At 40.3% G+C, this 13,378-nt stretch overlaps 1 protein-coding gene across 1 annotated transcript; it reads left to right on the forward strand.

Moving 5' to 3' along the window:
• Positions 1-12,602: 12,602 nt before the first annotated feature.
• CRH (corticotropin releasing hormone) lies at positions 12,603-13,142 on the forward strand. Its single transcript, XM_006880429.1, has one exon. It carries the CDS (start codon positions 12,603-12,605, stop codon positions 13,140-13,142), a length of 540 nt encoding a protein of 179 aa, XP_006880491.1.
• Positions 13,143-13,378: the final 236 nt, after the last annotated feature.

Below are 13,378 nucleotides of genomic sequence, written 5' to 3' on the forward strand. Positions count from 1 at the left end.
ATTGGTTCTGAGATGAGGAAATAAGTTTGGAAATTTAAATAACATTCAAAGGTCATTTAAACCTCAAAACCCACTGTCATCAAGTAAATTCCAGCACATGGTGGCCCTCCAGGGTGTTTCCAAGGTTGTAAATTATTATGAGAAGAGTCTGTTTCTTTGTTCTCAGATGATTAACAGCCCAACACCTCATTCATTAGGCCACCATGGCTCCAGCTAGGAGGAATAGCTCTCTCTTACTGCTGTTGCATAGGACCCAACTCAGCTGAACCTCTAGTGAGTTTTCAGAGGCTGTAAGACATATGGGAAGATTACCTATCTTTCTCCTAAAGAATAGCTACCAGGTGGATTTGAATCACCTGCCTTTGGGTTGGCAGCGCAACCGCTTAATCACTAGGCCACCAGAGACTCCTTAGGAGGGAAATTCCTTAGGAGCAGAATTTATGATGAGATTATTTGACTTAACTAGGAGAGGCTTTTCCTTGGAAAGGGACATCATTCTTGGTAAGATCGAAGTGAAGGAGAGGAAGACCCTCAAGCATATGGATTGACACAGTGACTGCAGCGATAAGCTCAATTATGTCAGAGATGATAAGGATCTGTAGAGTCACTAGGCATTGTACTCAATTCCGTGGTACATAGCAACAACACTACCCTATTCAGAGTCCAATGTGTACCCATAGGAAGAGGTGGCCAGATAAAGGATTTTATTCTATTTGCTTTGAAGAATTCTGTTCTTTTTAGTGAAACTTTTAAATAAGGATATTAGCTCAAGTTCCATTATTAACATGAACCAGACATGTTATTCATCCTAAAAGAGTCGAATAACACAAGATGCCTTTTATACAGAAGGAATCTATCAGATTATATAATTATATCTCCATTCAAAGAAAAACATCCCTTTATTGCAATTATTGTTGTTACTGGGAAGATAAAAGCACGGTAGCATGAAATAGACCTTTACAGCAATTAAGAGCTAAAATACAAAGAAAACAAGTTGGAAAATGAGGTGAGGCTTAGATATGTAGCTATATTTAACTTTATATGAAAAGGAATGTTAAACTCCATTGCAGCTTTGAGGCCTTCACATCCTTTCCATTATCCCTAGAACGTTGTTGCTCAGATCAGAGCTAACACTTATGCAAAGGGGAAGAGTGAATGTGGTAGATCAGATAGAACCTTTCTCTCCCACATATAGACTTCATAAAGGCACCCCCACCTGGCTCATTGATACTTGCTGATATGGGGCCACTTGAATCTTGAATCAATGGAGTCTTTTGTTTATATTGAATTGGAACCAATTAATAGATGACCCTCCAGTGGGTTTCCAGAAGCAGTAAATAGCACTCAAGGAGATTGTCCTTTTTTTTCTCCCATGGAGCGGCTGGTGGATTTGAACCATGAATCTTTGGGTTGGCAGTACAACTCTTTACCACCAGGCCACCAGAGCTCCCTTAGTGTTATTTAATGTTACTAGTTGCCCTCAAGTCTTCTCTGATTGGTGGAGACCCCATGTAATAACAGAGAGCAAGATTTTTGTCCCATCTTATGCCATCCTCACAATATTTAGTATGCATTTTTGTAGTCACAATCTACACAGCTCATTTTTCTAGCCCCACTTCTACTATGGACAATACCTAGTCTGGGGTGGTCCATCAGGCTTTCCTTGGCTCATCTTCAGAGGTAGATCCACCAGGCCTTTTTATCTAGTCTGTCTTAGACTGGAAGCTCTCTGAAAGCTGAATGCCATGGGTGGTGCTATTGGTTTTGAAATATCAGCATCAGTGCAGCACACAAAACCTGACAGTGCTGTAAACTGACAGAAAAGAGGTATTCTCTAAAAAAGGACAAACACACACACACACACACACACACACACACACACACGGGCAAATTACCCACCCATCTTATAACAGAAACTGGCATTTTCAATAGGTGGATAACATACTGTGGAGAGAAAAATAATTGGCTTTATGATTTACAGAAAGTCTACACTTACAACTAGCAAATCTATCTTTAAAATCCACAGATTCTGAACACTGACTGCCTGTAATTTCTGTCCTTACCTGCTACCTGCATATCCTATTGCTTTCTGAACAACTGAATTTCCTTTGAAAGAAACCCCAACTTTCTGTCGCAATCAGTATTGTCTATGATGCTTCAGCGTTTCCAGACCCCCCTCACACAAGAGAACCTCCCTTGCATGGAAAGCCCACAGATTTCCAGTGGGACAATTTGCTCAGCCTTTGAATTGTGATAGTAAAGAGTAGTGAATATTCCATGGATTTCCAAAAGAACAAGTCTGTCTTAGAGGAAGTGCTCCTTTAGAGACAAAGATGATGAAGTCTTCTTACATTCTTTGGACATGCTGTAAGGAAGGATCAGTCCTCAGCAAAATTCATTATCCTGGAAAAGTTGGATGGTCAGAGAAAGAGAGGAAACTCTCAATGAGATGGATTGACACAGTGCAATGTGTAACAATAGGGGTCAGAGATCATGATAGCTTAAGATAGGGCTAGGATCAGATCTGTTGTTCATAGGTTCTCTATGAGTTGCAGTTGAATCAACAGCACCTGCAAATAACAAATTATTGTAGATATAAACTACTTTCCAGGCATAAAGTGTGCAATGTTTCTTATTTAATAAGCAATGAATGAGAATGCAGCATATCCTTGCTGTAAAGTGTCCTTCCTATCTCAAATAATCCTCAATACTAGAAATACTAGAAACAGCTATATCTCCATAGCGTCCTCCGAGTCTACAAGTGTTATTTTCTTCCAGGAATGCTTGACAGTTACTCAGTACCTTTAATCATGGAGTTAAATATCAGAAAGCAAAGAAAGTATAGCTGAGATACTTTAAAGCCTCTGTTATTGTTCACAACTTCTGAGTTGGTCCCTGACTCATGGTGACACCAGGTACAATGGAATGAAATGCTGCCTTGTCCTGGGTCATCAGCAAAATTGTTTGTCAACTGAATGATCACAATCCAAAGGATTTTAACTGGATTACTCTTGCAGATAGAGTATCAGACTTTGCTTCCAAGTTTTTCTTAGTCTGAAAGCTCTACTGCCACCTGCCCAACATCGTAGACGCCTCCACTGACAGATGGTGGTTATGCACGAGGTACATTGGCTGGGAATCAATTTTGGGTCTCCTTCCTGGAAAGCAAGAATTCTACCATTGAACCACCCGTGCCTCCCCAAAATGCTTCTGGATTTAATATCTTTTTCAGCTAAGCAAAAAGACAAAAATCATCATTGTTGGGAAAATAGACAACATCATGATACATAGAGAAAAGATTGAAATTGTCAACAATTTCATCTTGCTTGAATACACAACATCCTTGACACAAAATACTGTATAAGATCATTATTGTAGAATAAGTATGAGGACCTAAGGAGGGGAGGGGAGAACAGAGCAGTAAGGGTGCATGAGGGGGTGGGGGACTTAATCGTAGGGTCACACAATTTGATGGGCAGAGGCAGGGGTGGGTAAAGGAGAGGAGAAAGATCTGGAATGAAAAACAACATATATGAACTTTGTAAGTAAACCAGTATAAAATAATAATTTAAAGAAAACCTTAAAAAAATCCAAGATGAGTATATTTTTTCTGTCAAAGACCTCTCTAAGGTGTTAAACAATGATGTCATTTTAAAGACTAAGGTACAACTGATTCAAGCCTTTACAATTACTTGCTGTACATCTAAAAGTTGGATAATGACTAAAGAGGACAGAAGAACTGATGCCTTTAAGTTGTGGTGCTGCAGAAGAGTACTGACTATCCCAGGACTCCCAGGACTAACAAGTATGTCTTGGAGAAAGTACATCCATGATACTTTTTGGAGGCAAGGATGGTGAAACTTTGTCTCACATATCTTGGGCCTCCTTTGTTGGTCCTTAGAAAAAGACATCGTGCTTGGAAAAGTGGAGGGTCAGCAAAAAAGAAGACCCTCAATGGATTAACGTGGCTGTAACAATGAGCTCAAGTGTTATCAGAGATGAGGATGGCATAGGACAGGACAAGGTTCAGATCCATTGTTTATAGGATTGCTATGAGTCATAGTTGAATAGATGGCACCTAACAACAACAACTACAACAATCCCATGATAAAAGGGCCATGTGGAATACAAATTTGGAATACTGAGGATATGAGAATTTATAATGAACAAAATTTTTTCCTGAATAGAAAATGTTACAGTAAAAACAAAAAAAAATGTATTTAACTTTATTTAACCCGCTTTCCCCTCATTTCTGTGTAAACACTGGTAACATTCCTCATAGGGCTCTTTGGGAGTTCTTTCTCTATAATGAAGAAATGTTCATGAATATAAATACCTTGGTTTGATTCTTGGTTGATGGATTTCTTTCTTATGACCAATTATTGTAAGATGATTAGTTCCTGCACATTGTCCTTCTTGACAGAAAGTTCACACACATCCTCTTTTTGTCCTCCATCCATTATCTGGAGCCCAAAACAGAAAATTCAATGTATTATGATGTAAATGGAAAGGTCACTCATGTCTATCAAGACAGGGGCTTGTTAGAGAAGCAGGAACATGCTCCTCTTCTGACTTTCTGAGTCATCTCCCCAGGGTCAGTAACTTCTTAGCTTCTGGAAAAACAGAGACAGGTAACAAAGTCCTTTCTGTCCTCTGCAGGAAGGAGACAAATTCCCATTGGTAGATGCTGGGTACATGGGGGCTCAGAGGTCAAGAGGACTGATGACTAATAGGAACCTGAAAGGAAGCTCTACCCCACCAAATCATGAATCTGCAGTGTTCTTAAGCCCCTTGAAGCAATCCTAGACACCAGTCTCATTGTCTTCATCACTGGTTCTATGCACTCACTCATTCTATAGAGGCCCAGAGACCATAATTCATTTTTCTGCTTCCTTTCCCTCCCATCAATCTCTATATGAACTCAAAAGTATCTAAAATGAAAAAAAAAAAGAAAAGCTAAATCCCAATGAGACATATTGACACAGTGACTGTAGTAATGGGCTCTAGAGTGTCAGAGATGATAAGGATGGCACAGAATAGGACCGGATTCAGGTCTGTTGTTCATAGGGTCATTATGAGTTGCACTTGACTTATATCAACAACTAACAACAGCAACAGTGGCTGATGTGTTTGTTAGCTGCCTCAATGTCTTTGGTGAAGTGTCTATTCACATTCTTTGCCCACTTTTTTAGTTTGGTTGTTTATTTTTCTATTATTGGACTTTTCTATACATTTTAAAGATTAGTCCTTTGTCAGATATGTCATTTCCAACTCTTCTCCTCACTTTCCAGTTTCTTTTTGTTCTTTTGGATAAGTCTTTAGATTCATGTTGTTGTTTGCAATCTTAACTGATAAACCTCCAGTTGATTTTCAGAGACTATAAATAACTTGGGAGGAGATCTTTCTCCTGAGGAGCACCTGCTGTGTTAGAATCATCTGCCTCTGGATTTAATTGGCACTTTACCAAGAAGGCCAACAGAGCTCAATTTTGTGTACATAAAGTGTTACATTTTTTATATATTTTTTAACTTTATTATTTTTGTGTGCGTGTACTGTCAAATCAGATCTGACTGGTACAGGAGGAGATTTCCCTCCTTCTCCGGCAGAGCATCTGGTGGATTCAAACCGTGCACCTCTGGGATTATAGTTGCACCTTCTTGCCACTAGGCCACCAGAGCTCCCCTAAGTGTTACATTTTTAGGAGGTCCTACTCATCTAGTCTATTCTTATTGTTTGTAAATTTTTAATTATGTTTAATAATTTTTGCCATAAGGTAGGTCCTAAATTTTTCACCTTTTTTTTTCTTGATTATCTTCATAGTTTTCATTTTACATCTTGGGTTGGCTTTTGTATGAGGTATAAGGTATGGCTCTTGTTTCTGCAAATGGGTATTAAGTTTTCCCAGCACCATTTTGTTGATGAGACTGTATCTTCTCCACATATTTTCTCTATGCAGTGGGAAAAAAAAACAACAGCAAAACTGTCCAACTCCTTTTAATATTCCCTTTATTACAAAACCAAGTCTCTCCTTGGAGGCTAGGAATTTGAAGCTCCGTTTCACAGACGAGGCTAGGAATTTGAAGCTCCATTTCACATACTTTGGATATGTGGCCAGGAGAGACTAGTCCTTGGAGAAGGACATCATGTTTGGAAAAGTGGAAGGACAGCACAGGAGATGAAGACCCCTGATGAGATGGATTGATACGGTATCTGGGGCAATGAAGGTTGGTGTATCAAAATTAGTGAGACTGGCTCAGGACATAGAAGGGTTCAGAGCTGCTATATGTAGGGTTGCTTTAGGTCAAAGGCGACTCAATGGCACATAACAGCAACAACATACTATATTGGTTATTTTTTATTTAGGTCTCTTGTTTAGAGACAACAAGACTGGGGGGGACTTTGTATTTAAAAGTCTGTTGTTATTGTATTTTGGAAGAACATCCTTCTAAGTGGTACAGCATTCTTCTGTAAATATGCTGTACTGAGGTAACCTGGGGTGGCTGTGATGCTGAACTTCGTGCCACATGGGTGTCAAATGTCATAACCATTACCCATGGTGGACACTGTTTGATAGAGCTCCCAGTTTAAGACAGGTTTGGAAGCAGAAGTGGCATCTACTTCCTAAACAACATGCCTCTGGAAACTCTACGAACTTTGAGAAGCGATAGTTATAGAAAGGCTTCAGGTCTTTTTTTCCCATAAGGTCACTATGAGTTATGCTCAACTTGACGGCTATCAACAACAACAACAACATAGCCATATGAAACCAAACTTGCAATAATTCCATCCTATGCCTGAACATGACAGTGTCAGTTTATTCAAAATCTGAATGTGATATTACACTTCCTGGCATTCCTTCTGTGATATTCTTAACAAGAATTCCTTTCTAACATGTTAGCATGTTAGCATTCAGGCTAACACGGAGCATATTTAAATTTGGAAAAGGAAATATTAAAAATTATACTAGGTGCCCATGATGTAGAGAATCTATCATAGATACTTGTAACATTTAGAGGTTACAAGTGAAAGAATGAAGTTATCTTTCTTTTCCAGACTCAATTTTCATAATGGAAACATGTAATCCATATCAATAAAATGAAGGAAAAGAATGACATTATCATTTCTGTAGACGTGGAAAAAGAAGGAGAGAAGCAAGAGGGAAGAGTCCAGGACAAAAACACAGGGTAATGGTGGGCAAGGTGTAATGGGGATCGATTTTATAAAACATAATGCTTGAGAATGATTGTATGAAACATAATGTAAAGATTGTAAAGACCACAATGTATATGAATAAAACATAATGTAAAGGAATTATTATATGAAAACCAAAAAAATTTTTTAAAAAAATCTAACATCTTTTCTTGATGAAAATCCCTATGAGAAAGCCAATAGTCAACATTGTTTTTAAAAGAGAAAGACTGAGAATTTCCCCCTTAAAATCAGGAACAAGACAAGGGTGCTTGCTTTCATTATTACTGTTCAATATTGTATTAGAAATCCAAGCCAGAGCATCAAGGCAATAAAAAGAAAGCAATCCAGACCAGAAAAGAAGTAAAGTTCTCTCTATTCATGTGTAATATGATCCTCTATACAGAAGATCTCAAGAGTCTGCAAGAAAGCTTACAGAGCTAATAGAAGAGTTTAGCAAAGTTGCAGGGTACAAGAGTAACAATCAAAAGTCAGCTAGTTTCTATACACTCAGCTCATTGCAGTCAAATCAGAATTGACTCATAGCTGACACTTCAACAGATTTTCAGGAGGCTGTAAATCACATTGGAGGAGACTGCCCATATTTCTCCCAATGGTAGATTTAAACACCAGAGAGGCACCTCCTTTAAGCTAGCAGTGCAACTTACTATGAACTGTGGAACCTGAACCCTCTGAAAAGGAAATTCAGGAAACCAAGGAAACCATTTCATTTACAACAGCATCTCCGAAGATAAAATAGCTAGAAATAAATATAACCAGAAATATAAAGGATTTAAGCAATGAAAACTATAAAACACTACTGAAAGAGTAAAAAAATCTTATATAAATGGTCAGATGTTCCATTTATTGGAAAGTTTAATATTTTAAAGACGTTAATACTATAACTATAAAGTAATCTATAAATTCAAGGTAATTCTGATCAAAATTCTAACAACCATCATTATAAAAACAGAAAAACCAATACTCAACATTACATGGAATGGTAAATTATTCCAAATTACTAAGTCAATGTTGAAAATGAACAAAGGTATGGGACTCAGACTTCCTGGTTCTAAAATAGAAATTATTGTTGTCATGTGCCCTCTAATCAGAACCATCTCATAGCTGACCCTCCAGTAGGTAAATCACATGAGAGGAAATTTCTCATCTTTCTTCCTTGGAGCCACAGATGGATTCAAATTTCCTGCATTTGGGTTGGCAGAGCAACTCCTTACCTACTTATTCACAGATCTAATTTAAAAACATGCCTTTGAATTGTGGTATTGGGAAAGGGTATTGAACACACTTTGGGCTACCAAAAGAATAAACAAATCTATGTTGGAGGAAGTGCAAGTAGAAAGCTCAACAGAGGCAAGAATTTTTGTCTCACATATTTTGAGCATGCTTTCAAAAGGGGCCAGTCCTTGGACAAAGATATCATGCTAGGAAAGGCAGAGAATCAGCGAAAGAGAGGAAGGCCAAAGAGGAATGAGAGAGGATAGTGCAGAATAAGGCAAAGTTCAGATCAAAGTTTATAAGGTGGTAGTCAGTTGAACAGCACCTAACAATGACAACAACAGTTAAAGTAAATGAAACTGCCTGATACTTGTATAGACACAGACATGCAGACAAATGGAATAGAATTGAAACTCTGGAAATAAAACCACAATCTATATGCAACTATTTTATACAAGGGTGCTAAGTTCATCTCATGGGAAATGAATCTCTTCAATAAAAGGTGCTTATAAAATTGAACTTTACACGAAAAAGAATAATATTAAATCCTTTCCTTGAACTATGCAGAAAAACCAAAATAAAAATTGATTAAACCCCTAAATGTGCAAACTAAAACCATGAAAATCTTATAAGAATAAGTAGAGGTAAAGGCGTCAGTTCTAGCTTCAACAAGAGTTCTAATAGCACACATCTAGCCTCAACAAGAGATCTAAACACATAAATGGCGAAAGATAAGATAAATTGTTGTTGTTGTGTACCATTGAGCAAGAACCGACCAATAGCAGATCCTCCAGCTGGTTTTCAGAGACTTAAATTGCATGGGAGGAGATTGCCCATCCTTCTTCTGTGGAGAAGCTTCAGATTCAAACCATGTGCCTTTGGGATTGCAGTGCAAATTCTTACCACTAATGGGAAATTCTTGTTAACAGAAGACTACCAAAAATGTGGGAAGCAAACCATTAACTCAGGAAATAACTTTGAAAACTATATATTTAACAAGAACCTAATAACAAGAATACATACAAAACTTCGACAATTTAACAACAAAAAGATAAGAAATTCAATCATAAAATTAGCATTTTGCCAAAAAAGACTGACCCAGCACGCAAACAGGTGCTCAATGTCATCAGTCACTCACATATATTCATTGCTGTCAAGTCAGAACAAAATTCAGCTGACCATTCAATGGATTTTCCAAGATTGTGAATCCAAAGAAGGAAGGAGATTGCCCACTTCTAGATAGGTATATACTTCAAACACTTGAAACGGTCTCAGACAGAAACTTGTATACCAATGTTCATTGCAGCATCATTCACGATAGTCAAAAGGCAGAAACAATCTAAATGTTCATCAACAGATAAATTAAACAAAATGTAGTACAAACATGTAATGGAATAATAATCAGTGGTACAAATGAAGTCTTGAAACGTGCTACAGTATGAAAGGAGTTTGAAGACACTATATTGAGAGGAAACAACAGTTACAACTTCCTCCTTTCCAATGAGACCAGAAGAATGGTTGATGCCCAGCTCCTATTATTGAACATTTAAAAAATTAATAATCTATAATTCAATAATCTATAATACCTTAGGATAATATTGATTTAAAAGTGTGGGATGCAGAATTGAATTAAAATTTCATGACCTAAGTATGTGAGACAGAGTTTCAAAATCTTTGCTTCCAAGGGGCAACCCGGTTTCACCCTCTCCATTAACTATATAAGATCAAACTGACAAAGCAACTCAGAATATTATAAAGTAATGAACTTGCTAATTGGAGAAGAATAATTCAGAAAAGAATAGTGAGAAATAGTATACATCAAAAACTCAGTTCTTACTAAATGTAGAAATTGTTGAATCAGAATTTGTTTTGCTGTGTGTATACTCAACAAACAAGTAAAAACTAGACAAAGAAAAGATAATAAATATGCAATTGATGCATTCAATCCTATAATCAGTTTATGATTTTCCTCCTTTAAGTATCAAAGTTAGAATGGATGCTTCTCTCACTGGATTTGCATTGAGCAGTTTAAGTATTAGCTAAAAATGGGTTGGTAATTTTAACATACCCTGAGGTACCTCCAAAAATAGGCCTGATGATCTGCTTCTGGAAGGTGGTTGTTATCATATGCCATCTAGACAGAATTGACTCATAGCTGACCCTCTGGCAGGTTGTCAGAGACTGCAAATCACATGAGACGACCTATCTTTCTCCCCTGGAGCCATAGGTAGATTTGAACCACATGTCTTTGGGCTGAAAGTGCAACTCCTTATCACTAGGCCATCCATCAGAGTTTACAGTGTTGTTTTCAAGAAATCAGATCTCCGTACACATGTACTCATTAGAAGTTGGAACTGACTGGATAAGAATTAAGCAAGAACAAAGCTAAGTAAAGTAACTAAGTAACTCATGTACCTCTCTCTTGTCTTGTCTCCTTAATCTCTTGGGATTTAAAAACTCCATGATGATTTTCAGATTCTAAGGTCAGAGACAAAAGAAAAACAATAAAATTCTGTAAGAACCTAAAATTTTTGCAGTAATTCTGGTTGGCCCTGGTTTGTGTCTCTCATCACTGAACAGTAGCTCCTGTTAGCATGGAACACCCCCCCAACACTCTCCCCCCCCCCATGACCTCTGGATTGGTCTTGCCTAGGCAGAGCCATGATTTCTTTATCTGCTCTTGGGAAGGGGGGAAAAAAATCAAACAGAGGCTTAAGAACTGGCTGTTCTTAACTCATCTCCTTGTTCTTATTCTTCAGCCTGACAGATGATGGGGCTATGACTGCAGGAAAGAGATCTTTTCAGATACTTGGGTTTGCAGAAGATATCTGGTCTGAGAGATTAGGAGGAAGAGAGAAGAATCTAGTTCCAGCCCATGTAACTAGACATTGATTGACCTGTATTTCCCCTTTCTCTTGCCATTTACTCTTTTCTGACCCCAAATTTGGCCTTTCATAGTAAGAGGTAAATATTCTTTCACACTTGGGAAATTTCATTCAAGAATTTTTGTCAATGGACAAGTCATAAGGAGCCCTTCCATTTTAGGGCTCATTGACGTCAACACGGAAGCGATAAATATCTGTTGATATAATTGGATGTGAGATTCCGTATTGAGATAGCAAAACTTTGCCCCATGCTCTCTGTCAGGGCCCTATGATTTATGCAGCAGCAGAAGCAGCACGCAATCGAGCTGTCAAGAGAGCGTCAGCTTATTAGGCAAATGCTGCGTGGTTTCTGAAGAGGGTCGATGCTATAAAATCCCACTCCAGCCTCTGGTGTGGAAGAACTCTGAGCCCTAATCCAGACGGCGACTGAATAGAGAGAGAGGGAAGAGAGAAAGAGAGAGTGGGAACTGGAAGGAGAAGGGGAGAAAATCTCCAGAGAAAGCCCCCAGAAGTCTCTCTGCAGAGGGGCAGCAGCTGCTGGGCTCACCTGCTGAAACGCCTTGGAAGGTAGGGAGCGCCCGGTCCAGTGGCCACCAACTTTGCGCAGCGCGAGCTGTGGAGCTGTGCGCTTTGGAAACTATCAGTCCCCCTGCTGCTTGCGCGCCTGCTACCTGACTGCCTCCAGGATCCTGGCGTGAGCTGAGAGGTCTCTAAAGCCAACTTAGACGGCTGCTTGTCTTTACCTAGACTCCCAGGTGCTCCTCGCTGGCTGTGTAGGCGACAAGGTGGAAAGAAGGGTGGAAATGGTGGGAGAAGAGGAGGAGGACATAGTTCCCTCAGCTTAAAGGGAAATAAGGGAGGAACCAGATTGGGTAAAATTTTAAATCTAAGTGCCCAAGGAAAGCAATCTTTGGGATCCTCAGAAAGAGGACTCAGAGATTGCCCCTTCGGGGGTCTCAGAAGTAGGAACGACACGCCAGCCTGACAAGGGGCTGCTCTTTGGCGCAAATCTCCCTCGTACAGGAGTCCCTTGCTTGCTCCACCTGAGAGTTCACCCACAGAAGATCCCTTTCTGGCTTCTCCAACATCACAACTGGGTGGGATTTTGACCAGCAGCTTCAGCACCGCGGACAGAGCCCCGCGCTTGCAGCAGCGCCTGCGCGTCGGTGCCTGTAGACTGCATCTCCCAGCGCATCTCCTAGTTGAGTTAAACTCTAACCAACTCTTTCTTTCTTCTCTTCCCTCATCCTCCGCCCACCTCCTGCCTCTTGTGCTGCAGCGAGCGCTCCTAAGATGCGGCTGCCTCTGCTCGTGGCCGTGGGCGTCCTGTGGGTGGCTCTGCTGCCCTGCCAGCCATGCCGGGCCTTCCTCACTCGGGGGTCCACCCTGGGCGCCCGTCAGGCTCCCAAGGGTTCCCAGCCCCAGGATTTCTTCCAGCAGCAGCCGCAGTCGGAGCAGCCCCAGAAGCCACAGCCTCGGCCCGTCCTGCTTCGCGTGGGTGAAGAGTACTACCTCCGCCTGGGGAACCTCAGCAGGAACCCATCTGTCCCGACTTCTGGCCGCTCCTCGACCCTTCAGGGTGGCAGCCACTCTACGTCAGGGGTGGCCAACTTTTACCGCGAGTGGCTGCGGCAGCAGCCCCAGCGCGCGCTTACCAGCCCCACGGGTGGTGCAGCTGCGGAGGAGGAGAAGCAACGGCGGTCCGAAGAGGCGCCCATCTCGCTGGATCTCACTTTCCACCTCCTCCGGGAAGTCTTGGGCATGGCCAGGGATGAGCAGTTAGCTCAGCAAGCTCAGAGCAACAGGAAACTGCTGGACTTGGTGGGGAAATGAAACGGTGCGGTGCGTGCGGCCAAAGAGATTGTGCACTTAGCACATTTACACACACACACACACACACACACACACAAATTATAAAAAAATTGACAAAAACCAAAAACACACTATTCTGTATCATAGTGCTGCTCTAATACCATTTGTTTATTTTTCTATAGCTTGAAACATAAGAGGGCGTAGAGCGCAAGAGCCTGTAACCACAAATTAGCATGCACGAAGTGTAATTATATGTA

The sequence above is a fragment of the Elephantulus edwardii genome, unplaced genomic scaffold (genome assembly GCF_000299155.1).
Source record: "Elephantulus edwardii isolate Elephantulus edwardi_28Jun2011 unplaced genomic scaffold, EleEdw1.0 scaffold00008, whole genome shotgun sequence".
Classification (NCBI taxonomy): Eukaryota; Metazoa; Chordata; class Mammalia; order Macroscelidea; family Macroscelididae; genus Elephantulus; species Elephantulus edwardii.

What these genes read in the sequence shown, in the direction of transcription:
- CRH (XM_006880429.1), top strand. Translation starts at nt 12,603, where the DNA reads ATGCGGCTGCCTCTGCTCGTGGCCGTGGGCGTCCTGTGGGTGGCTCTG.